Source organism: Apteryx mantelli, chromosome 5, assembly GCF_036417845.1.
Source record: "Apteryx mantelli isolate bAptMan1 chromosome 5, bAptMan1.hap1, whole genome shotgun sequence".
NCBI lineage: Eukaryota > Metazoa > Chordata > Aves > Apterygiformes > Apterygidae > Apteryx > Apteryx mantelli.
The window spans coordinates 58410116-58436021 of record NC_089982.1 but is presented as its reverse complement, the minus strand read 5'-3'; the positions used below and the strand labels follow the sequence as shown (position 1 = coordinate 58436021).

Below are 25906 nucleotides of genomic sequence, written 5' to 3'. Positions count from 1 at the left end.
AGAAATGAGAATGTTACTCCCATGCAAAATATTGACATTAAGAGACCTCACCAATTACAGGTGAGCTATGCCTAACTTCTCAGGGAAAGTGGAGGAGGTGGAAACGAAAGGACTTCCTTGGTTTCCAAGTATCTAGTGTGATATCAATAACTGCTCTCCACTTCTTTTAAGCTGAGAATAAGACATGTCACTTAACCATCATATAGCATCAGTTCTGACCCTTCAGGGAGAAGGAAAAGGATATTTATCACTATCAGAGAGTAGCAGTGATACTGTTACTCTCTTGAGCAGTAATATCTTTGAGTATTTTCCTTTTTCAAAGGAAATTTTTAGATATTTTACTTTTCAAATGGAGTACTGCTGAATAACAGTTCTACTTTGGGAAAAGTGTTAATTGTTTACCTGCTTATTTACATATAGTACATATTTACAATTTTATATTTATTTATTTATTTATTTATTTGTAATTTCACTAATGTAAACTTGCAACTACAACAATGGATGTTTCCCATGTTGGAAGCAACAATGGAACTTTGTTGAATTTTCATGAACATTCAAATTAAGAAATAGTTCAGCTGATGGCAAATGTTACAATTCTAAGCTCTCTCTTTATTATTAATGACAGCTGGTAGCAAAGATATGTGATGATGCCATGTCTTATGAGCTAAGCAAGATTTAATAAACATATGGAAGATATCAAAGGTTTTTCAAAAACTAAGTGTCTATGAAGACGTTCATTGTAAGAACTAAATTGTGGTTGGCATTATCTGGTATTTCTCAATACCAGATCTTGAACATCCATTCAGGCTACCTCAGCAGGCAGTGGGAAAGTTTTGAGGGAAATTATTCTTCAATTAATACAGAATTTATGCTTGGAGGGGTTATTCATTTTTTTCTAAGTTTCTAAGGTTTGCAAAGATTACTCATTTGAAAGTTTAAATAGTGTCATGTTGTTTTTCTGAGCACACCCAGAGACTACTTTAATGCCTTCCTGGCTACCCAGAGGTTCACTGCACAGAGGTTTCCTAAGCAAGTAGAGCAGTGATGGCAAGTCTCTAGCTATACGTCGCCAAAATTCGCAATTCCACCAGCAGGGGAGAAACTGACAGGACTCTCTTCAGGTTCCTGCTTTGACTGGAATTCAATGAGCAGATGCAAGTACAAGAGCTATTAACACCAGAAAGCAAAAAAAAAAAAAAAAACCTTAGCTGGCTGATTTGTGCCAACAAAAAGATGCTGAAAGAAACATTTCTGGGGGAAAAAAGAAAGTTGAGTTAAAGGAATACCTCCTCTTGAAAGCAGGTTTCAAGCCTGGAAAACTAAAAGCGACAAAAAGAAATCCTGCCTGTGCTGTGTGACTCACATTCAGGGAATCAATCACTGCCTATGTAGAAATCCGACCAGACACCCTATCCCAAACAAGACAACTAGATCTCAATACTGGATCTACCTCTTTTTCTATTAATCCCTGAGCAGTAGGCATAGCTTTCTGAACTTGAATGTAATCAGTATATCATATATCTACCATGCCCATTGTTCAATATACAATTAACATATTAAAGTCAGAAGCTTTCAGTGATATGAACTGGATGCCAAACTGGAATGCAAGCTACACAGATGGAGGAGTCTTCTTAAAAACACTTGTCTCCTTATGTTTCATGTACTTTTTACTCATTTTTTCTCTAAAAGGTATATATTATTCTCACACTATAAACTTTTGCTAAGACAAAATTAAAATTTTGGATTTGAATGTGTAATGTTGCCTTTGCACTACCGACTTTTTTCTGAATGGTGAATAAAAAGATAATAACCCTTGGACCAAGGATAACAGCAGCAGCAATATTAATCAAAGGGAAGACCATGGTTTAGAGTCAAAGCAAAGCTTCACCTGTCCAAGATAGCTGAATTCTTATTTGTCCTCTTCTCAGAAGTGAAAATGGAATTAAACAAGGTCACTTACAGGTCACTAACCTACTACCTATAAAATTTAGAGGTGATGAATTCATTTTTCAGTAGGATGCCATATTGTTCAGAAACACGTCATCTTTGAACATTTTGCTTCAAAGGGAGAGAATAAAGAAAGAGAACTGAAACTACCAGGCTATCTTGACAGAGATAACTGGAAGAGGTGGCTAGGGAGTAAACCTATTCATTATTGTCTAAATTATGAAATAATGCGCTGATAGGAAAAAAGTAAAAACAAAGTGAGTCAACAAGCCACTTATGTTGATGCAAGTTCTTAATGATGACTTTGATACAGAATCAGATCTTTATGGATTCCGTAAAGATTGCTAGGATAAAAACTTATGTCTAATGATGTAAACAATAACAATATCTGGTGAATCAATTTGTCAGAGAAGAAAAATCTTACTGTATTTATGGCTTGGATGAAAACTTAAAACTATTCAATTTAATTGTTATTCCTAGAACAGAAGCCAGTTTTCCTCCAATTCATATTTTCCTTAGGAATCTAAACTCACACAACAATCTTATCTATGATGAGGAAAAAGCAAATGAAAACCATCTGGGTTCTTAGCCCTTCCAGCCCTGCGTCGAGCAAGTCTATCAGCACCATTTTTCGAACAGCATGTGCTCACTTTGTGTCTCTGTGTCACATTTTGTACATTGTTTTTTCAGACATAATGCTATTGCACGCTTAATAGACAACAGGATAGTGTAAACATAACTTTTATATGCACTGGGAAACCAAAAAATTCGTGTGACTCGCTTTATTGCGATACTCACTCTACAGCGGTGGTCTGGAACCGAACCCACAATATCTCCGAGGTATGCCTGTATTTCATAGACTCTAACTTTATAAGGGAAAGCAGAAATGTTAATAATTTCTAAACAGATGGAGTCTTCATTTCAGACTTCCCTTCTAGCCTTGCTTGCCTGCACTATGAATTATGTAAATTCCCACCCTATAAAATGGCCCAGGAGGAAAACACTTAAGCTTAGCAAAGGCATTTACTACTCACTTCTACTTAATTCTACCACTTAATTCTTTTGTTACAAATCAAATAGCAAGGAAAAGGATACCTACTCCACAGTTTCTGATATTTTTTTAAGATAAATTATCCATTCAGACAATATTCATACATGAACAAGACTAGTGTCTTCCAAGCAGTAAGCTGTCCCTCAGCAATGTCTGTCCTCAACAATGTGTGACATTGAGAATACCCAGGCTATTAAGATCACTGTGGGCTCAGCCTCCTCTGTGCTTCTTCCTGAAGATGGGGAAAGGTGGTAGGAAACTGGAAAAAAGCCTGGCAACTGTTATACTATTCTGCATCTATTATCTCCAGGTCCCAAATTCTGTGACCACTTATATGTGGGCAATGCAGAGAAAGATTTCACCATGAAGGCAGGAGTGCTGGAAGAAATCTCCATGCCACATCACAGGCCCAGGGAAGTCCAGAGCACACAGAACTACATATTACATGAATATGGAGCTGCAGGTCCAAGCATGCTGGGATGGAAAGCTCCTCAACACTACCAGCGTTGTTATTTCCAAGAGAATGCCCTCACTCTTTGTGTGCTCTAGTGGACGCTCCAGGCCAAGAGACTGTGATGTGGATGTACCAGAAGTAGAGGCCATAGCAACAATCAAATAACACTTTCTGATATCTATTGCTTCTTTAACCGCCAGATGTTCAGATTTTGCAGAAGAGAATATAAATAACAGCATATTATTTATATGTGTAAACAAATAATGACAAGTATTGCTTTAAATTATGGTGGTTTGAAACCACATCTGAGGACAACCTATCTTTTTAGGGGAACAATCTTCTGTCCAAGGTAGACACGGGCTGAAACCTAATTCAGGACTTCAGAAGCAGCAACATTCTTCTCTCTTTTTGAAACAGCAAGTTCTTGCTTGATCATTGTCTCATCATTATTTTTACTTCTAGTGTATTAAATCATTATCTCTGTTTCTTTCATGTTTGTTGATCAGAAAGACAAGTTAAAATTAAAAACATTACTTGGAAGAGAACTGTCTGTTCCACAACAGAAAAACCGAAGTGAAATATGTTGCTATCTGACAATTTAAAAGGGGGGGGGGGGGAGGCGAAACACCTTTAGAGTATTAAAGCGCACATCTATTCGGACACACGAGGAAGCTCTCAACGCCCCGGCAGTGCTGGGGAGGAGCAGGACCGGGCCCGCTCGGCAGTTGAAGGTGCAACCAAACAAGCTGGGGCCGTTAAGGTGAGGGGAGCCGTTAGCGCGAGTTAGCGCGAGGGGAGCCGTTAGCGCGGGGGGCCCACGCGGTCCCCAAAGTCACCCGTTCCCGGCGCTAGGACCTGCTGGAGGGGCTACCCAGCTGCTCTATTTTTACTACGGTATTTTTTGCATTCAGACTTTCCACTGCAGGCGGCCCGGGTCAGGGGATCCGCTCTGCCGGGGGAATCTGACAGGTCAGCCCAGCAAGAGTTATTTATAGAGGGGCGTGGGGCAGAGGGAAGGGATGCAAACAGCATCACATTCTTCGGTGGCGGGGCTGAGAAACGGGAGGATCACCCACGAGCAAGCTGACCCCGGCGGCCCAGCGCGGCCGGTAAGGCGGCTGCGGCGGGGAAGTCCCCGGCGCGGCGCTGCCGCCGCGACCTGTGCTTGACGACGCGGCTGCGCCTCCGCCCGCTGCGCCTCCGCCCCTCGCGGCCGGGCGACAGGGGGCGGCCGGCCCGGCCGGAGGTCACCGAGGCCGGGACGTGCGTCTGTCAGAGACACGGTGCCGAGGAGCCCGGCCAGCTACCCCTGGCTCAGGCCAAGACCCAGGCGCTCCTCCTTCCCTCTTTTTCCCCCCATCTTCCCTCACACTGCCCTTCGGGAGGTGAGGCCACGGTTATTCCTTCTCCTGGCTGCACGTCCTGACAAGAAGAGGAGGACTTTTGTCTCCTGCTGCCCAGATGATTTCTCAGGAGAGTCCCAGGCAAAACTGTGCTCCCTCAAACGACAAACAATGACCGCAGAGGGTAACTAAGACAGAAAAGGGTAGTGGAGCTGGTCTGGCACTGCTTTCAGAGGTGCTTCTGCGTATGAAGGCCTCCTCAGGGAGGATTTAAGCTTTCTTTGTACTATTGTGATAACCTGTCCATAAAATGAGGATATCATCCACCCTTTTTCCCTGCGCTGGAGAATTGTTTTTGATGAGGGTAAAACTTGGACAGAGAAGAAGCAGCAATATTTCAAACTATAATCAGACTGCCCCCCTCAAGCCCTGGTGCTTAGCTGCCTAGTCTTGAAGGCATTTAAAATCAGGAGGCATCTGGCTGCTACATTTGGAAGTGCCTAAGCTGCATGCGCATGCCTGGAACTGCCCTACTGCACGTGGCCTGACACCCACCCCTACCAAACCCTGGCTGGCGTTCTTCTAACCTCGTAAGGATACTTGACACGCTGTCAGGATTCAACTCTTCCCACACAGTGGAGCTGCCATCTTTTAAAACCTGACAACACCAGGAGATAGTGCCTATTGCTTCACAGCACGTGCTGTCTGTTCAGCCTGAAAACAGAAGACCTTTCTTAAGGAAGTGCCATTTGTGTTTATCACTATATTTGGGTGACCTGAATCTGCTGAAGCTGGCCTCAGTGCAGCAAAGCCTCACAGAGCTCGTACAGCCACTGGGACACACCAGTGGAAGCACTGTCTTCCCACTTTTGCACAAAGTTTAGAATTCAGCATTTATTGATTAGAGCTTTTACATAGTGGCAAGAGCAGGAGCTGTTTGAATTCTTTGCTGGATCTAACCTTCCTGACATTCCCTTGCCCAATTCCGCCCTCTTTTGGGAACACTACTGCCTTTCTAGTGAGGGAGAGTTCTGTCTGGGTGTTTATCCACATCAGCCTCTGAAAGCACTCCTCTCTTGGCCATGGAAGTAATGACAAGAAATTGTGTTTGGCAATATGTGGATTCAGTATAACTGCAGGACAGTAATGTTCCTCAAGGGAGCGGAGTGCTGAGACATGTATATCATCTTAGCAAAAAAAATGAACCTCCTATAGTCAAGTAAGCCTGCATTTTTAAGTAATTACTGGCACTATTTACAGTCATGGCTTCCATTCATATCTGAAGACATCATCTAATATATAATTATCATCTAAACAATAATACAGATATACTAAATTGCCCAGTGTGCATTGCACATTTTATATTTATAGAGCACCTCCAATCCTGACACATTTCAAACCAGCTTATACTCTTGATTCACTACACACACTGTCTACCACAGGCACACAGTGGAGTGCCAACAAAGATGTTTGGAGAGGAAGCAAATGCTTTCTTCAGTCCTTCATAGTCCCAGGCTCCGAGAGATGAAGGAAAAACAACATTTTGTCCTAATGGTCCTATCAGATACTAACAGAGCACAAGCAGATTCCTCTAACCTGTAGAAGTGAACTGTGCTGCTTGGCTTTCTTATCACCCCAAGAGCCTTCTCAAGAAAACGAGTTCTGTTGACTTCATTAAAAAAGGTTACCTGAATAAAGATCATATATAAAGGTTGAAGGGCTGGGCTCGCAGGAAGAGAAGCTTGGCTTCCCCTGTAAATGGCTAATAAAAGAGGGAAAAATAGTAAGGTACATTTCTTTTCTATATAAAGTTTTGGACATTGTTTGGGATTCCTGTCCCCCAGAGGAGTTCACAAATTCCTACAAAACTTAGAAGTTCAATACATTCAGGCGATGTCGCCAACTTTTACAGAGATGTATAAGGTTCTATAGTTCCTTGTATTACCTTTTTGTGGTTGTCTATATTACCTCAATGATGCATTCATACAACATTATTGTCTATGCTGCATGAATCACAGTACCTAAGAGGCTTATAACATAGAGACCTGAACCTAAAGAATATATTACAAAAACAAAACTAAAGAATTACAATTTAATACTGCTGACTGGTTCATCTTGTAAGAACACAGGAAGGGTATAAGTGGCCATATGGAAAAATCCATTTCCATGGTTCAACTGCTGAAAGCTAAACCTTCCCAAGAGACCCCATGAATGCATTAAAAGTGCTAGATATTTGATTTCATTTCAGGATTTCACCACTTCAGCCAGACTGCTAATAATTTAAAATAAAGGTTAATTAATTAATCGTCTGCCATGAAATACCTCCAAGGATTCTGCATTTTGAATCAAATGAAGAACAGATACTACCAAAATATACTGCTGTATTTACAAACTTAAAAAATGCTTTATACCATTTTTGTCGCATACAGAATGACTTTACAGCGCATTAAGCTCTACCACTCTCTTTTCACGTGCTGAAGCCTAGAGTTAAGCACCATTGGGTAGCACCTCGCTCGCCGAGTGAGTTCAGGGTACTGATCGGTTAGGCAGAGGCGATCCCTTTCCCCGAACACTCCCACTCGCTCGCCGCGGGTCTCGGAACTGACCGTGTCCCGGGGGCGCGGCGGGAGGCTCCCGCGCCCCCTCCCGCGCCGGCCCCGCCGCTCCTCACCTGCCGCCCGCCTCGCTCGCAGCGCGACCCGCCCGCCGGGCACCCAGGGAGGCACCAGCTCCCCGGCGGGGCAGGGCAGGAGGGAAGGCAGGCAGACGAGCCAGGGCTGACCGGTTTCGCGGTGGCGCGTTAGCCACCCGCACAAGCGCCGGTCACGCACAGGCACTCTCCGCGTAGCTTCCCCATACAGATGGGCTAAACATCCTGCTCCCTGCTCATTCCTCCCTCTAGGGAGTGCGCTGGAGGATCGGGAATACCCGGGTTATCCCCTTCGGACACTTGTAACCACCCGGGTATTCCATTTCTCCAGCAGGGATTAACTGCCCGTTTTCGCCTCAAATTTCAGGGCCGCCCTCGGTGACCCTCCAAGGGAGGACCTCTCCCGTGGGTGGCAGCGGCCAGCGGCACCACGCGGCCGGACCGCCCCCGGGGGACGGGGGCGCGGGGGCGAGAGTCGCTCCACCACTGCCCCGACCACCGGGTGCACCCGCCGCGAGGGCGACGCCAGCGCTCGCTGCCGCCGGGCGGTAGTTGCCGCGCCGGGTTCCCCGAGCCTGGCGCTGCCGGCAGCCCGGCCGCCGGTGGGGCTGGCGCGGGCGCCCTTCTGGAGGTTAAACCCAAACTTTACCCTGCAAACCCTGCCCGGGGCGGGCATGGCGCCGGCCTGTTGCCTTCGGACCCGGCGCAACTTCTCCCCGCTCGCTCCAGCAGTCAGAGGGACTTACAGACGCATCAGGCCCCTTTGTTTTCCCCGCCGACTTTGTGAGAGGACCGGGGGGAAGGCGCCGCTAAGCTCTTCACAAAACGCTAACAAAGACTGATTGTTAACCGCGACTCACCTACATCTTGAGCTTCTGAAGTCGGCTGTTCCCCGCGTTTCTCTCGCACAGCCGCACAAGCCAGGGTTTAGGCACCGCAACGCTGCACGACGGCTGTACAGTGACAGGCTGGGCACGGACGGGCACTTGTCCCCGGCCGTGCGCCCCGGCGCCGCCTCCGGGAGACACGGCGCCGTCCCTGCTCCCGCACAACCTCCCTGCTCGCCACAGGTTTGCTGCCGCTGCGGGCGGCGGCTGGGCTCGGAGCGCAGTTTGCGCCTTCCCCGCTTGCCCGAGCAACCTGCGCTGGGATGCAGCGGGCGGGGGCCAGGCCCGCGGGGCAGCGCAGGCTGCGCGCTGCGCACGGGCCGTCCCCACGGGGAAGTTCCCCACCTCCCGCGTGCGAGCGCGCTCGGACCGCGGCGACACTCCGCTTCCCGCCCCCCGCCGCCACCCGGCAGGGCCGGGTCTGTCCCCAGGAGGCACCAGGTCGCTGCCCCCGGGGGCGCCGAGCGACGGAGCCAGCGGCCCCCGCAGACCCCCAGCCCCGGGGGGGCCCCAGGCGGCCCCACGCGCGAAGGGAGCACCGCGCGGCGCGCCTTACCCGGCCGGCGGAGAGGACCTGCCGGTAGCGCTCCCCCTCCGCGGGCAGGGCAGGGAACTGTTGCATGGAGAGCATGCTCCGGCTTGCCGCTGAATCCTCTCCACTTTCGCCGCCCCCCACCCTTCTGCACCGCTGTCTCTGACAAGCTGCGGCCGCCGCCTCCCGCACATACACCGTTGTCAGGCACGGGGCGGGGGGGTTCCGCATTTTGTCTGCTCGGTGGACTCCCCCACACCTCCTCCACCCAATAATAATAAACCTCCTCAAGAAAGGAGCCACATCCCCACCCCTTTTGCACACAAAGGCTCCATCCCTTGGGGATAAGTTGAGAGACAGACCGCTTGCTAGCTTCCCCCCCCCGCCGTCCCCCAGGGAGGGCGGGTGAGGCAGGCGCTCGGGCACAGCCTTTGCCCCCCGATAAATGGCGCTTTATCGCGCTGTCACGCCGCGAAGGGCTTCACGGTGCAAGGCAAGCGCGAGCCGGGGGATTCGGCAGGTAGAAGCCGGGGAGCTCACCCCCCCGCCCGCGCAGCCCTTACCCTGCCGCCGGCTCGTCGGGGCTCCCCCCGGAGCACCCTCGGCCGTCCGGATGCACTGGCGGCTGAAGCGATCCGGGGCGACGCTGCTGCCCAGACCTGCCGGCGCTCCCGGCCCGGCGCGCTGCAGCGCGGAGCTCAGCGCAAGGGGTGGCGAGCCCAGCCCAGGCACAGAGCTCCTCCGGGCGACGGGGAGCCCGCCCGGCCTCTGGCTGCTCTTTATTTTACATTTCGATCAGGCAACAGTCTTAGTTTCACCCCCGAGAGGGAAAGGGTCCTGCCTGCAGGATTGCAACGCTTTTCTCCCTAGCACAATGGCTTGCTTATGTCCAAGAACGAAGCTGAAAGGTAGGGGACGGCTCCCGGCCGCGCTGACCTCGACGAAACGCCGGGAGCCGCCCTCACCGCCCCGGGACCGAGCCGCGCCGCCGCGCAGCCCCCGGGGCGCGCTGGGAGCCGCGCTGCAGGGCGGCGGCGGCGCCGAGGATGCGAGGTGGGGGAGCCTGGCAGCAGACCCTGAACGTTAGCACTTGTGCTCCCGCACAGAGTAGCGGCAGGCCGGCAATGCCCTCGTCCCCCGTCTAAAGTCGTGCCAGGCGCTGCCGGCGGCACAGGAGGGGGGGCCGGGAAGGGGGTCTCCAGCGGGGTAAAGGCCCTCGGCGCCGGGGACGGTTCACTAGCTCCTTTCCCGAAACACGGCTCGAAGGCCGGCGCACGCCCCCACGTGTCCCGCTCGCGCGAGGGAGCGCGGCGCCGACGGTGGAGGGCTGGAGCTTTAGAAGCAACAAGGGCCAAGGGGCAGCAAGGGGCTCCTGAGGCTCCGAATGCCAGATGGACAAATGCCCTCTCCCCCTCAGGGAACGGCTTCCAAAACGTGCAACTAGATCCACGTATATGGAGCCACTGAAGACGCCAAACTCCAGGGAGCTGAAGCCAGGACCCACCTATGTAACTGAGATCACAAGCACAATCCAAAAATGATCAACTCGCCAAGAGAAAAGCACAGTTGGCGCACAGGAGTAGGCACTACCAGAACAGAAACAGTGCAGGACCCTTCCGGCAGCCACAGCTGCTGTCGCTGTTACCTGTTCCTAGGCCTCGGTTCTGAGCTTCTGCTTCACAGAAAAAAGGGAAGCCTTTGTACTTGTGCATTTGTTAGTGCTACTGAAATGCTATCATTAAAAACTTAAGGCAGAAAATGCCCCAGAATGTATTCGCGTCTAGGTAACTTTTGTTATGAGCACAGCCTCTACGCATGAACCTGGCTTCAATCACTGGTCACCACTCTGGCTCTCATTCAAGATGTTGCCCCTCTTATATAAAATATATAAATGTGGATCTATGTTTACATACACACACAATGCATGTATGTGCATGTATTAGCCTGTAAGGCAAACCTATTTTTTTTGACAGCTTCTTCTCCAAATGCCTTTGTTACCATACCTCTGGATTTAGGTCAGGTCACTTGTAGCTTGCGTGTAAGCTTCATGGGGCATGGATTGGGCATTCTGTTCTTCTGGAGTGCCACTGTACATAAATACTTCTGCTCAAAATAATCCAATTCTGTGTTCTTTTCACCCAAAGTTCCCTCTGGAAGGAGGGGTTGTTTTGTTTTTTTTTATTGCACTGATAAAGGAAAAACATGGGGCAAGACTTGGAAGCATGTATACAATGCCTCCAAATCTTTTAATGGAAGGCAACAATTATTTCAGGCTGTAATGGTGATTAAAAGGTGTTAAACCATAGTCCGTTACTATAGTATTTTACAGAGATTAGTTAGCCCTGTCAAAAAATTATGATAAAAACAAATGAAAACTGAAAACCAAGAGGTGCAGTACATGGCTCAAATCCCAAAGCAAGCTTGGCCTTGGTTTGAGGATGTGTGCTCTTTGGCAGTAATACCATGAATTCCAATCCTTAAACCAATCTCAGCTCCTAATCTCATACTAATTCCCTCAAGTTCAGTAGTCATTCAAATTGTGGTTTCATAACTACAAGATTCAGACATGCTGATTACAAAGTACAGCACACAGAAAGACTGAGCTCAGTTCTGTTTTTCTTGGCAATTTTTATGAAAAAAATCACTGTTTGAGAAATATTAAATAATACTTAGTTGAATTAAGCCACTTTCCCCTCAGACTATTGCTTATTTCTAGACAGAAAAACTACCATTTAGGCTATCTTGAGACTAACTTCATTACATCATGGATGGTGATACTGATACAGTAATCCAGCAGAAACTTGTTTTCTGGTAGAATAGCATAAAAACACTTTAACACAGAGTACAAATAATTCATTAACATGTTATCATTAGTGGAAAGAAGCGTGTATGTCTCATTATCTTGTAGCGAATGTGACTTAACATGTTTTCCTCTAATCTTTCCTGTGCATTTCACTTCCTGGTAAACATAAATCACTACAGAATCCTCTAATTTTATACTTCTTTAGAGCAATTGATTGGTTTGGTTGAACTAGAAGGGCAGATATGAATATAAATTAACATTCATAAAGCAGAAAAAGGGAGTACCTTAAATGCCCATGAACAACAACTGGCAACAGGATGAATTAATAGTAGAAGTATATCTGAACTTAACAAAAGTGAGGAGAGGCCTCACCTGTGCACGACCTTCCCACACAACAATACTCCACCCAAGGCCATGCCCCACGGAGCAGCTACCACGCAGATAAAGCTTCTGCTGCCTGGCACAGGAACATCCTTCAGACCAAGTATGCTCTTGGCTCTTTAACCCCACAGCACACACAAATACATCACTCTCAGAAAGCCTGATGTACAGCAAAGATACTCTTCTAGATCTGAAACAAGAACTACTGAGAGATCATAAACACTCATAGTTCAGTGCTTTAAGGACAAAATCAAGCATAGAAGCTTTTATGAACAAATTTTGGTGCTATCTGCATAGTAATATTTCACTCTCTAGTAGTTAATGTCCGGAAGAACATCTTTAATAATTCATCTATATACCCCCACGTGAGGCAAAAAATCATCCAAGTCCATCCCATTCATTTTATCTTAATCTACTTCCCCATCCCATTCTCATAATTTTGTCAGACGAATAAAATAAAGGAACATGATTACATAATTTCAGTATTAACCTAAATAGTGAGAACTATCACTGCCAAAGAGGGGAACAAAGAGTTACTAGTTCTACTACAACTTCCATTTCAGTATGGCAGTCATTCCCACTTAGGAAAAGTTTGTTGCATTAAGTATACTAACATTTGGAACAAACAAAAAGATTTTTCAAGTTGCTTTTGATGCATTTATTGTCTGACTTGATTTTTACATTAAACTATAATACACAATGCCCTTGTTATTGTTACAGGGAACAAAATTGCCCAAGGATCTCACAATCCAAAACACTGACAATTTGTAAGCACCTTAGTTCAGTGGAGAGATGACAGTACTCACTAGAACGTACCCAGAATCAGGAAAAAACCTGAACAATTTTGCATTGTACATGTAGCTAGATATTCTGAATATTAAGTCTTGTCTTTATGTTTCCCTTCAGCATCAGGCCATACTACATCATTTGTTCCAATGTATGCTTGTCAATATGCATTTTCTTTGTAAACTGTTAACATTCACAATATTTGCTCATCATGTTATGCAACAGTATAGTACATTTAAATTGCTGAAAAAACTACCTTCAGTTCAGTATTTCCCCTCTAGATTTACTATCAACACTTCATGTATGCTGAATAACAGGTGACTTTATTTGTACCTTGTACTTCCAAATATCGTCATGCTCACAACACGCAGAGCTCCAACCAAAAGACAAAAAAATTAACTGTAAAAAAAACAAATAGAAGCCAATCATCTATTAAACTGCAGATTGGGTGAACCCACACACTTTTTTATGCCAAGAAACAAATATCTGGTTCAGCAGGCACAGCTTATAGTAGACAGACCAGAATGCAAATGACTCAGATGCTGTTGTACAGTTGGATAAGATACACACAACTATTTTGAATAAAATTTCAAAGATAGGGCTGTCTCACATATGTGAGGCTCAGGAGAGATACAAATCTTTTTGCAAGGGGAATATGTCTGTTTATATGAATTGAATTAATTTTAAAGACCAGCATGCTTTCTTATTATAATATACAGTTAAAGATGATCAACGAGAAGCAGATCTTTTCCTCTCCAACATTTCACATAAATACAACAAAATATTCAAAGCAAGAGAACACTAAGATTAACTTCAAGCATAGAATTCAAGTGCAGTTCATTTTTATAGCTATTTCTTCTCTCTTTGCCATGGAGGCAAGGAAAAAACTTTACTTTGTACTTCTTCAAAGAAACAGCTAACAGTAAACAGAAAAAAATGAGTTATTTTCACGTAAAATAAAAGCTGTTTCCACAATGGCCTCATTCATGTTGATCTGAATACTTCAGCTACAAAGGTATTTTTTTGTATATTTGGACAATGGATCACATTTTACTTTAGCTGAACAAAACTCTCCCTTTTTTCCTCTCAGTGACAGGAGAACTACCGGCATAGCAGTCACATAATAGCATTGCCTCACTTAAAGAAACAACACTTAGATACAGAATTATCTTCTGGGCATCAATATTATAGAAAAATATTAAAGTAACAACATGGAAAATGGTTTATTCCTTATACTATAAAATAATTCAACAGAGAAGCAACTGTAAGTGCCTGGTGCAATTTCAACTAATTCTGTATCTTTACATACTAATGGCCTGACATAATGATGCAAGTAGAGTCCTTTTTTAAAAAGTCAATTAAAAAAACAAACAAAAACAAACTATTAAACAGCACCAATCCATGCCAAATGTGACCAAGTTTTCCTCATCTCTTCTCTTTCACCCAACTTAGATGATCAAAGAAATGGAGACTTTTTTCCAATTCGGAAATCTCTACACAATCTAAAAGCTGTTGCCTATTATAGCTTTCCTATTTTTTTCTGTTGCTGCTAATTAAAACCAGAGATTGACTCAGACTAATATTAGGTGCCTTTACAAGTGGGCTAAATGTTGAATAAACCAGTTTTTAAACCAACTGCAGTCTTCTCTACTAATTCATGCAAATGGTCCTGCTGCCTTTACAGAATTTGCAGTAAAATTATATGCCTATATTACAGGGGCAATCTAATGCCCTTTGCTGCTAAAGAGGAAAGGAAAAACCCACTAATGAAACTCCATAAACCACCAACTTTGTGCCTTATCTTTCAAAATACCTTATAAGTAGGCCCGTTTGTTGCTCATTTATCAGCATAAAATTTCTAGTAGAGATTTAAAATTCAGTTTTTTATTTAGCTGAGACAACATAGCTTCTCATATAGTTTTGAAGCTCTGAAAATCTTTCAGTTCTACCAGCAAACAGGACCCTGTGACATTTCAGTACTGACACCCTAAAGCAAGGTATTCTAGTATCAATAAGAAAATACCTAAACATTTAAAAGATTAGATAGTTCAGACATGATTAGCAAGCACCATCCAGATGACTTCAGAACTACATAATTGTATAGTTAAATTATTCAATTACTTTACCTTTTTGTACATCTATGCAAATATTAAAATGTGACATTTATTTATGGAAATACTCGAGATGCTCTAAGTTTAGTTTCATATTGCCCCCTGGAACCAACACTAGAAAGCAGAGATGAGAACACACCCCTGTGCACTGAAACTACTTCACCCATGTTCAGTCCTTGCATCTGCCCACTAAACGAAGCTTTCCATTGGTTTAACATTGAGGAAGAGGAAAAAAAGCAGTCTGTAAGGTGGCCCGTTGTTTGTGTTACAGCAGACTTGGAAGATAGCTCACATTTCCCTTCTCTAAAAATTCTGATACGAGGCCACAGATTATTTAAATCTAACTGATGTGAAGTTCCCCATTAGTTATCATTAAAACTGACATGAAGCACAGGAATTATTATGTTTTGTGTGATACACCATGAAGACTCGCATAAAAGTACTAATATTTAACAAAACACTAAATTTATTTTACTGGAAACAAATATTCAGTAAAGCATTTTATGCTAAACTACTCTTAATTTTGTGGAATGGACACAAAAAAGTAACAATATAATAAAATAAATGTTAACAGACCTCAGCCAGGTAAGTTACATCAGCACTTCAGTGTAGACTAAAACCTACTATTTCTTTACTTTCAGTGTCTGAATTCACAGTTTTGTGCCGTGAATGTAGTAGCACAAAAGGTAATACTCCTTCCCAACCCTGTACTTTTTTGGCAAATAGTATACGTACATAATCTATGTATATTAAGTTCTATTATACACAGACTAACATTATAGCAATAATAGTTACCTAACACCCCACTGAGGTATATTAAATATTTAAGAGTCATTTCAGTCATTGTAGACCATGAGCCATGCAAGCATGACAACAGCAACTCCAAACACTGGCAGCATAATGAAGTTCTTATACTTTTGCCACGATGATTGTTCAACTTCTACTTCATCCTTTCTCTTCTTATTCTTTCTTCGTCCTTTTAACCTGTTTTCAAAAGCTTCCAGTTCAGCCTAGATAAAGAAAAACAGGAGAAATAGTTGATGTCGTGTCAGGATTAAGAACGATGAAACATTCAAATAATATTCCCAAGGTTCATTTATAAAAATAAATGTCAGCTAATGAAAGTTACACATCCCTTGAAGATGAGATGGCTGCACCACATCTCATGGTTATATGGCACTTGGCTTCCAAGTACTAAACAATCATTCAGTTTCTTATAAAACACTGCCAAAAATGTAACCAACTGAAATGTTATGTGATATTTTTAATCTCAGACTGAATATCTTAAGCCAAGACGAGATTGCTATTTCCATGGTATAGGTTAAAATAATGCGTTTTCCCATTAGAGAAAAGTCCTCATGAGCATTTTTAAGACTATTACAATAACATATCTAAGAGCATAGGCTGAAATCTAAAAGAAAACACATCCCCATAATAAAGATGCACTCTTTGCTGACCCTAAGCAAATCCATCCTTTTCCCCTCCCCAGTTCTTTGCATTTTGCATGCTCAGCTAAATTTTAAGTTAACAGCTATAATCTTAAGAAATGGAATCTTTGTTCTGCCTGTCTAAGTGTTATGACTCCTATATTTGACTGTAGTAGGTACATATTACCTTGTAAGCATGTGCCTTCACGCCCAGAAACAACACAAAGGGACTGGGAAAATTAAAAGGAGTGTCAAGCTTCTACCCATAATAGCAGTTCCAGGGTCGTGCCTGGATTGGAGAGTAGGAGAGCGGGATTAGGCAGGCTGGAACAAGGAGGGCAAGACTGGGGCCAGACTCCAAAGAGGAAAAACAAGGACCCCTGGAGCCAGCTGTCTGCTAGGAAGAACAAGATCAGAAAAGGTGTTCTAAAGGAAAGTCAAGACTCAGGTTAGAAACAGAAAAGCTGTGACAATCATGTGGATTTTGGGGTAGATCACCAACTACTAGAGAAAACGTGGGACAAGGAGCTAGGGAACAAAGAGATATTAGATAAACTCCTAAAAAAAGAATGGAGATCAGAGAAGTAGAGTTGAGGCAAGCCGGGAATGGCTGGGCAAAAAGAATGAGACTGAGCTGAAGCAGAGGAAACGTGGACAGTGAACAGAGACACAAAGACTGGCTACAAAAGAAAATAAGTCTACATGATTACTACAGTAGTGCTGCCAGGAAGAGTAGGACTAGGACAATAAGGTAGGTGCATTAAAGAAACAAGAATGAGTCTGCTTTGGGAAGTGGACAGAGAAGTACTCTCCAGTAAATACGATTTTTCTTTGGAACTCAAGACTGTATGATGTCTGGTATTCCTCTACTGACAGAAAATATTTGTAAGAGTTTCACAAAGCATATCTTACTTCCCTTCTTGTGCCAGATACCACTATTAGCAGGAGAAAAGGACCCATTTTGATGTCTATCCCTTTGTATCCTAATAAAGGCAGGAATTGCTGGCACTTCTCTGATGATATGGCAGAAAAATTAAGACCAAGTCCCACAGTCTATTTGAAACAAGATTACTTACAACTATCTAATCCTTCTTTAGGAAAAACAAAATATTTTAATGGAAGAATTTTTCAAAATCCAAAACCTGAAGGCCAGTATAGAGTTCTTAAGGTTTTAGGCATAATATAGTAGGATTTTGTTTTACACAGATGTGACACAGGAGTTTTGCACATATTATATCCTTGTGATCTGCAAGGGTTAAAAGCAGAAAGCCTCAGGTATTGCAGTAATCTGAATCAAGATAGAGGATTTCAGCAATTATATAAAGGGTACTGAACTGCTTACCTACTGCTCCTTATAGAATCTGGCTAAAAATAAATACATTATAAAAACAAAACACAAAACGAGGAACAAGAATACATATTATTGTATACATAATTTGAAGATACCATTGTCCTTACAAAGCTACCTATGGATTTTATAGAACTCTCAGTCATAGTGTAACCTCAATGACCTCTGAATAATAAAGTAATGGTTCTGCCTTGTCTTCAGTAAGCTACCTTGTTTTTCAACCTAAACAGGCTCTAACTTTTTATATAGAGTAAGAACTTAACTTCTGTCTATAGACAGATTAAAAGTAAAATGAAATGCAATTTTTTCAAACAAATTTGAAAGTTAGATAATGTCCAGTTTACTGTTGCCCAGGTGCTGAATTTTGCTCCTCTGTGTTATTCTCTACACTTCTCCCGCACTGAAAGGAGAAGCAGCCCTAAATATACAGTTAAATGAATACAAATAAAACTGATTATACAGATACATGGTGCATCCTGAAATTGCAGATCTTGTGTTTTACAGAATTTGGGGGTGCTTGACTTTCAAGGCTTCTAAAGAGATGTTAAGATATTTTTCTAAGAAAAAAGGAGGGGAAAAAAAAACATGTATTTCATTAAATTATAATTCAGGTTTGAGTCTCCAACTTTCAGTACTGAACCACTCCTTGCTATCAACTGAGCTAGAGAAGTTCACCAAAAGTTTTATAGGCTGGAATGGGACAGAGAGCGCTTGATCTAAACTTAAATAATCATAGCACTGAGTTTTCCACCTCTGGCAACTGTGGAAACCCTGGCCTCACAACATGCCTCTGAACTGGAAGCAGAAGGAAAGTCTAGCTGCTAAAGGCATGACTAGGTGCCTAACCCAGCCCTCTCCCCTTCAACTAAGAAGCAAGGAATATTCTATCCCTAAATGATATTAACAGAAGCTACTAAGAAATATAGCAAATACCAAAATATAAATCTGTAGACTTAGCCACAGCATTGACTAGTGTGTGTATAAAGGATTTACTAAAGCACTAATCAAAATAGGCCTCAAAAAGCTGTGACTATCAGATGATCAGTTTATACATGAATGTGCTAATGAGATCAGGAACATGGTACAAGACGCACACTTTTGTCAGAAGGGAGTAAGAATATACATTGATTGAGTATAAAGGGACCCAACAGCCTATGACAGTGAGGTGCTCCATTTGCATCACCAGACAGCAGATTTATGAAATCAAATTGGAAAGGAATCAATTTTAGATAAAAGTATCTGCACTACCTGATGATAGGAACAGTGTGGAATTTTAGACCCTATTTATTAGTGTTGTCATAGCATAATCTTTGCTATTGTGCTATACAACTGACCATTATAAACCAAACTTAATAGGCTTGATCACGTATTGGTGAAGTTTTCTCTCCCTGAAGGCAAGGTCCATCCCTTCCAACCTCAGCAACCACCAAGTTGTTGCTATATATTGCACAGTGGACTGCTGGACTGACACTGTGAGACTTCAGTGAATATACAAGTAAAAAGCAATGGCAGCATGACTGCAGAGAGAAACAGTCACTGCTGAAAATTCAAGAAGACAAAACTAATATTGCACACTGCACTGGTCAAGCAAATCTGCTATAATATTTGAGAAGTCTCAATACAGTGACTTCTCTGGAAGGACTATAAGTTAAGTGATTATGAGGCAGAAATCATTAGTCACTGAATGCCTTCTTGTTTTCCTCCACGAAAAAAAAAAATCAGTGCAATACAAACACCAACAACTTCGGACTTATAGTTTAAGAATTGTATCCTTATTCTTTATATCTTTAAATGTCCATTGGTGCACTTCTGTATTCAGGTTGCAGCACTGTCAGTTGTAGATTATCACTGCCTAGACAAAAAGTTTCAAGTACTTGCATGCAAGCTACACTTCCTGACCTAAATCCTGGAACTAATATTTCTAAGCTCAGTTTAGAGAAAAAAAAAAAGAGTCAGATGAACCGAGTCATATGCAGGGATACGTAGACCAATATTGTAGACAGCTGAGGCATGAATGTAACAAGAAACGACAAGATGATCACAGACCAATGCCTGATGCCCTGGACAACAGGAGCATACTGCATGCTTGTCCAGCATGAGGGACATACTTCCATAAAAAAAAAAAAAAAAGTAGGCCTTGCTAGAGCACTGATTAGTGTGCATGATGCTTTAGCAAAGCCTTTATGCAATTAATCAGAGCAGGCATAACTCAAGCGCGGACCACAGAAGAACTATCCATGCAAGAACGTTCTAACGAGACTGGGCGAGCAGCACCGGGCAGTCAGTCCAGGGAATACGCCTCCCTTGCTCCCCTTTGAGCCAGGGCAAGCCACTGCTCTACGATAAGGATAAGAATGGAATGTGAAATCCAGATGAAGATGCAAGTTTAATACATAATTGTTTTGATAAATGAGTAAAAGGAGAATCATAAATCACCTACTGGACTTGGAATGTGATTTTGTGTCAAATGCTCTATCACAGGTATAGATGCATTAGCTAGTTGGAAGGAGTTCATTAGAACTATAGCCTCTAGATGATAAACCCGACCAAGCCTTCACCATCAAACCAAGCTTACAGTCATTCTCTGAAATAAGATCAGTATTAGAGACCAGGCAGCTGGCACGGAAACCTCTTGGATTACAATGCTGTCAACATACATTCACCAACAACAGACAACAGCAGCAACTAATGACAACAATAGCAATTACAGTAAATACACATTCTTCCCCCTTCAGAGATCTCAAAGGGCAATGACTCATTTATGCTTTCTCATTCTTTCATGGTTGAAAAAAGCTTCAGTCAAAATTTAAATGGCTATGGAGCCCATTGAGCAATTCTATTTTTTATATATTATAAAACATTTAATAAAAATTCAGAGTACCTGGTATTTTAAAAATAAACTATAATATACACAGTTCTATTAATGCAACATGAATCAGTTTAATTATCATTTTGCATAAAATTATGAAAATTGTTTGGGAAAATATTTGGACTCTTAACCATTGTAAGTCATTCACAGTACACAGACTTCTTAGTGTAAGACATCAGCTGACGGGGAGGATTGTGAATATCACTTTACGAACTGTATCGTTAGCTGCATGTAAAATAAATGCTTTACTAAAAGAATAAAGTGATGCAGTGTGCGAGGAGAAAGAAAGGTTGATACCTGTTGTCTTCGTTTCTCTTCTTCAATAGCAGCTTTGGCTTCAGCTTCTTTTATCTATCCAGACACAGAAAATGATGAGCAACTGTTGTAAAGAACAACTAAATCTATTTGCTCATAGAATTACAATTACTTTTTATAGACTGGTTCTCAGCAAAAGTGAGCAAAACCTCTATCGGGTGAGCTTTTAATTTATTTAGATCATAAAATATTCTGGGAAAAAAGCTGTATCATCTTATGTTTGGAAAACATCGAGCACATAGTGGATGCTACCAGGTTATAAATTGGGCTTCTGACTCACTTTAATCTGACAAGCATAACCAACAAATACAAAACCTGGAAAAAAAAAAAAGTGTTTATTCACTAACAGCCAGGAAAAATGCTAGAGATAGTTACTCTAAGTTGTCAGCATCTTAATCCTTAATTCAGCACCATTTACATATACAGGTAATACCTGTATAAGTATGTAATTCATACACACACACTTCATTCCAAGTGCTTTAAATACTCCATGACTACTAAAGTGAAAGGTAACTTCTACATTTGTACTGAATATGATATATTTTGGATAATGCATACCCAAACTGCTTTATGGCCCAAGGGGTAACGCAAACTGTGAATGTAACTGGAAGTACTTCATCATGCAAAAGTCATAAAAATCTTAAGTCATACTTCTACAGAAGTGTTTTGTAGCATTGAAGAAGCCAAATTAAATACTAAGAATTATTAGGGAAAGAATGAAACAGAAAACATGCCAATATATAAACATAGGGTGCCCTTGAATCTAAGTTCCTGCATTTGGTTTTGGTCCAGCAATATCAGAAAGATGTGGAGCTTGAACATACGCAAAGGGTAACAGGATGGAGTGGCTTCCATCTAACAAAGAGAGCATAACTAGGATGTGTCACGTGAAATGCAGATGATTAATGGGGCACATAAAATCCTGAAAGGTGAGAAGATGCTGAATAGGGATAAATCAATTATTTTTCATAACACAAAAACTAGGCCCATAAAGTGAAATTATCAGGAGGCAGGTTCACAGAGGGAAGTATTTTTCTCCCACCCAGTATATGGCTAAACTTACAAATTCAGTAACACAGGATGTTATAAATGCCAAAGGTTTATGCAGGCAAAAAAAAAAAAAAAAAAAAAAAAAAAAAAAGGATTAGGCAAGCTAACGAGAGAAAAACGCAAAGACCATTAAACACTGACACCAGCTCTAGTTCAGAAGTTCCCATGGTCAGAGATCACGAGACCTACAATAACAGAAGTAACAGGGAGAGTATATTTTGGAAGTATCACTGTGATCTGCCTTCTTCTTGTACACATTTCTTGGACCTTTAGTACTGTAGCCTCTGAATTACCACCTTAGCAAAGTAAAATGCAAAAATCTGACTTATAACTTGAAATTAAAAAAGATCCTAACAATAACTGGTGGGTGTGTGTATAGATAGATATGTTTTTATATATATAGGTTTATCATGACTTGCATACTATCAATGACAATTTACTAAATATGGTTTGCACAGATGGAACTTGTTCCAAACAATTTATAATCCAAGAGCTATTGAAGATCAAGTAGGACACACACTAGCTCATGCTTTTTAACACCGTAGCTGAAACTGTGTGCACTGAGGACAAGGCCAATAAAACATCATCATATTTGCAGGTTTTCAGGTGGCTTTTAAAGTTAAATCACGTATCTCAAAAAAAATTTTAATTAAGAATTTTATAAAACTAGACGCAGTGACGGAGACTCTCTTTAGAACAGCATACAAAAGATCTTGTCAGCCATGCACATCTGTAGTTGCAAAGTATCATGCAAAAAAACTGCACAACTAACTAGCCTCCTGATATTTTACTGCCATCTAATGGCAGAACATCAGCTGCAAAAGAAAAAGAGTAAATCACAAATGTGGAATAAAGCAACAGAAAAGCTTTTTACACTGGTGTGGTTACAGTTGTATGAGATTTACAGGTGGAGGGAAATTAACCAATATAATCACAGTGTGGAAAAATATTTCTAGAACTATTTCTTTAATAATAAAATATACAGTAAAGAAATGAATTACTCAGAAATGCACACTCACTAGTTGCTATACATTATTTATAAGAGTTAACACACTTCATTTTTGGACACTGATGGTCATTTTGCAATGGCAAACTAAATTCTCTTTGTAAATGGCTGCGATTTTTAACAGACACATTGTTCAGTCTTGACACATTGCAGTAAACTTATTTTGTCATTTACTAATTCTAGCACATCATTTTCAAGTCAACACAGGCTGCACAAAACTGCCTAGTGAGAATTTACAACTTCAGAAAAAGAAAAAAAACAACCAAACAAATCCACATTCTTCTGTGAGGATGGTACACATAGCTAGGTTATGCCACACGACTGTAGCATCGCTTGTAGTGGAGACTTGCAGTCATTTGCTCATTGCACGAGACCTTTGCTTGCTGTAGATTACAGCAGTGTGAGCAAGAAACAGGAGGTAGTATCTACCTAAGTAATATAGTAACTTAGAATGAAACAGCTGTAAAATCTTAACCTAAGGAAATAATTAGAAGTTCTCAAATACTTCTAAAAAAACTTGTGCTAGAATACAAGTATTTTTCAGACAGACAACTAATTTCAGCAAGATCACTTGTTGCTACCTTAGGAGAATTCAGCCATTAGCAAGTCCAGGTACACCCACACTGGAATGTGCTCCTGGGTCTCAGCTCATGCGGGTTTTTAAATCGATCTACCTTCTTTCATGCACTCCACATCCTACAAACTTAACTCCACACTCATACTGCAACTGTTCGTTGCTGCTGGGATTTTTAGAGGCATATCCCAAGAGGCTCATCAAGCTGACCAACTAGCAAAATTGTAGGATTTTGTTTATGTGATACTTGTGAAAACCTGCATATCAATCCTGAGCAGGATTCTGCTTCTCTTCTTCTGAGCAGAAGCAAGCAGAAGTCAGTTTTATCCAAAGAGATTTTGAGCTGTGTCTCTATTACATCTCACACTTACCCAATAAAAGCCAAGCAATGTATGTACCAGTCCTGTTTATGTTTTTATAAAAAGCTTACAAAAGCAAGATAGATATTCTGTCTCACTACATGACATTTTGCAGCAATTTCTGAACTCCATAAAACAACAGAACTGGGGAGAGGTCACATTTAAAACAGGCTGCAATTGCTAAAAACTCAATTCCTCTGCTTCAGGGTAACTAATACAGTATGGTAGAATCACACTATCATGAATGATTAAGTTGTCCAACGATGGCTGCATAATTTCCACAAGAAAGCAGATCTAACAATGCTCTGTGAAGTAGCTGGCCTTAATCCTACAACATCAAGATTTTACCATCGTTGATCATTGCTTGTTCTCAAAGGGGAAAGAACCAGTTCTAACACACATGGGCATGCACGCACAAATCAGGAAGATAAGAATATTACATTAGCATAGTATATCATTAAGTTAATTAACACTGCCTGCAAACAATGTTATTCTCACCACCCTTATTTTTTCCACATTAAGCCAAACCTAACAGTCTGAAAAGGCAGGTTCTATTCAACACACACTTACTTGATCATGTTGCATTTCTTGCTGCTATTGTCTTGAAAAAATAATTTTGTTCATTTTTTCCCCCCCTTTTCTTGAAGCAGGGAGAATAAGTTATAAGTGCAATAGATAAATTACCTCAGATGCCTTCCGCTTCATTTCCTTGCATAATGCATCACATTCCAGTGAAACTTGGCCTTCTCGTATCTTGCTGCACTGTAATTCCTGTTAAGTATATATTTAACGTCTTTCAAAACCCATTCCATTATACACAAAGTTTAAATTATAAGGTCCATTTCATTACAAAAATTATGAAAAATTCATATTTGCTAAAACATTGGTTACAGAGAAGACAAAGTTAATTATTAAACACTATTCGAATCTTTAACTTTGTATTAAATTTTGTCCTTTTCCATTTTCCTTCTTTCTGATCAGCTGATCACTGAAAGCAAGAATAAACCAAATAGCCAAGTTTAACCCCTTCCTTTCCTTCCATTTTCTCACTTGTTTACCTAAGACAAAGTAATATAATTTTGTGGATTCTAGCATAAAGAACTAGCACTCAGTCTCAGCAGTTTCACACACATTCTCTTCACTAGCCTACAAATCATCAGTACTGCCTGAGACTATGGGGCAATATCTGGTCACGAAAAAAATTCCCCACCCTTTCCCCTGCAATATTATGAAGATAGAAAAAGTAGTAAGTAGAGAAAACTGGTATGTTATCTATACTACTAGCCTATCAAGGATTTTGTTGGGTAGGTATAGCAACACAACATGAAACTACATTGTCTTTTATACTGCCAATGATATGCAGGACAATCAGAAGTTGTGATTTTTCATAATGCACACAAAAAGAAATCCACAAAATTTGTATGAAACATTAAAAAAATTCTACCTACAAATAATACTTTTTCTAAACATGAGTTTTAAATACAGGTACATTTGGACAATACATTTATTTTTGCAATGCTTAACTTTCCTTCAAATCAATTCAAGTATGTTAAAAACAACACTTGACCAATGCAGAGATGGCTAAAAATACAGTCTATTAGAAATTGTCAGACTTACAGATTCAAGTATTTTATCTGCCTGTACATCTTACATGCATAATGTCATGATGCAACACTATTACCACGTTTAATTTAGAAAAAGTTATTTAATTTAAATGCTAGAAGGGGAATAAAAAAATTCTTCCTGTTCTATACTCAAAGCCATTAAATCACATATTCGATATTAGTTGGGCTGGTTCAGTGACTCCTCCTGTAACAATAAATTGCTTAAGAAAGACTGATATAGGACTCCAGAATTTATAGAATCACTTACTCGACTCTAATATAAAACACAGAGGACAGAAAAGTGAGTCAAAGTGGAAGACTGAGATGGCTAAAACTGGCCCAGCCAAAGCAATACACACAGTTAACTTTACGAGACTGCGGGTGACAGGTCTGTCTTCATCGCAAAGGG

The 25906-nt window shown here is 41.7% G+C and overlaps 2 protein-coding genes across 2 annotated transcripts in view; both read right to left on the bottom strand.

The window, feature by feature from the left end:
• CORIN (corin, serine peptidase) overlaps positions 1-8963 on the bottom strand; it is a 149237-nt gene extending 140274 nt beyond the window's left edge. Inside the window, exon 1 of the mRNA XM_067297158.1 lies at positions 8889-8963. Within this exon, the coding sequence (XP_067153259.1) occupies positions 8889-8963 (75 nt within the window). The remainder of the gene's footprint in view (positions 1-8888) is intronic.
• A 3719-nt stretch (positions 8964-12682) lies between these two features.
• Positions 12683-25906, bottom strand: part of NFXL1 (nuclear transcription factor, X-box binding like 1) — a 53414-nt gene continuing 40190 nt past the window's right edge. Inside the window, exons 20-22 of the mRNA XM_067298090.1 lie at positions 24578-24664; positions 20887-20940; positions 12683-15955 (exon numbers count right to left, since the gene is read on the bottom strand). Coding sequence (XP_067154191.1) covers positions 15782-15955; positions 20887-20940; positions 24578-24664 — 315 coding nt within the window. The 3' untranslated portion in view covers positions 12683-15781. The remainder of the gene's footprint in view (positions 15956-20886; positions 20941-24577; positions 24665-25906) is intronic.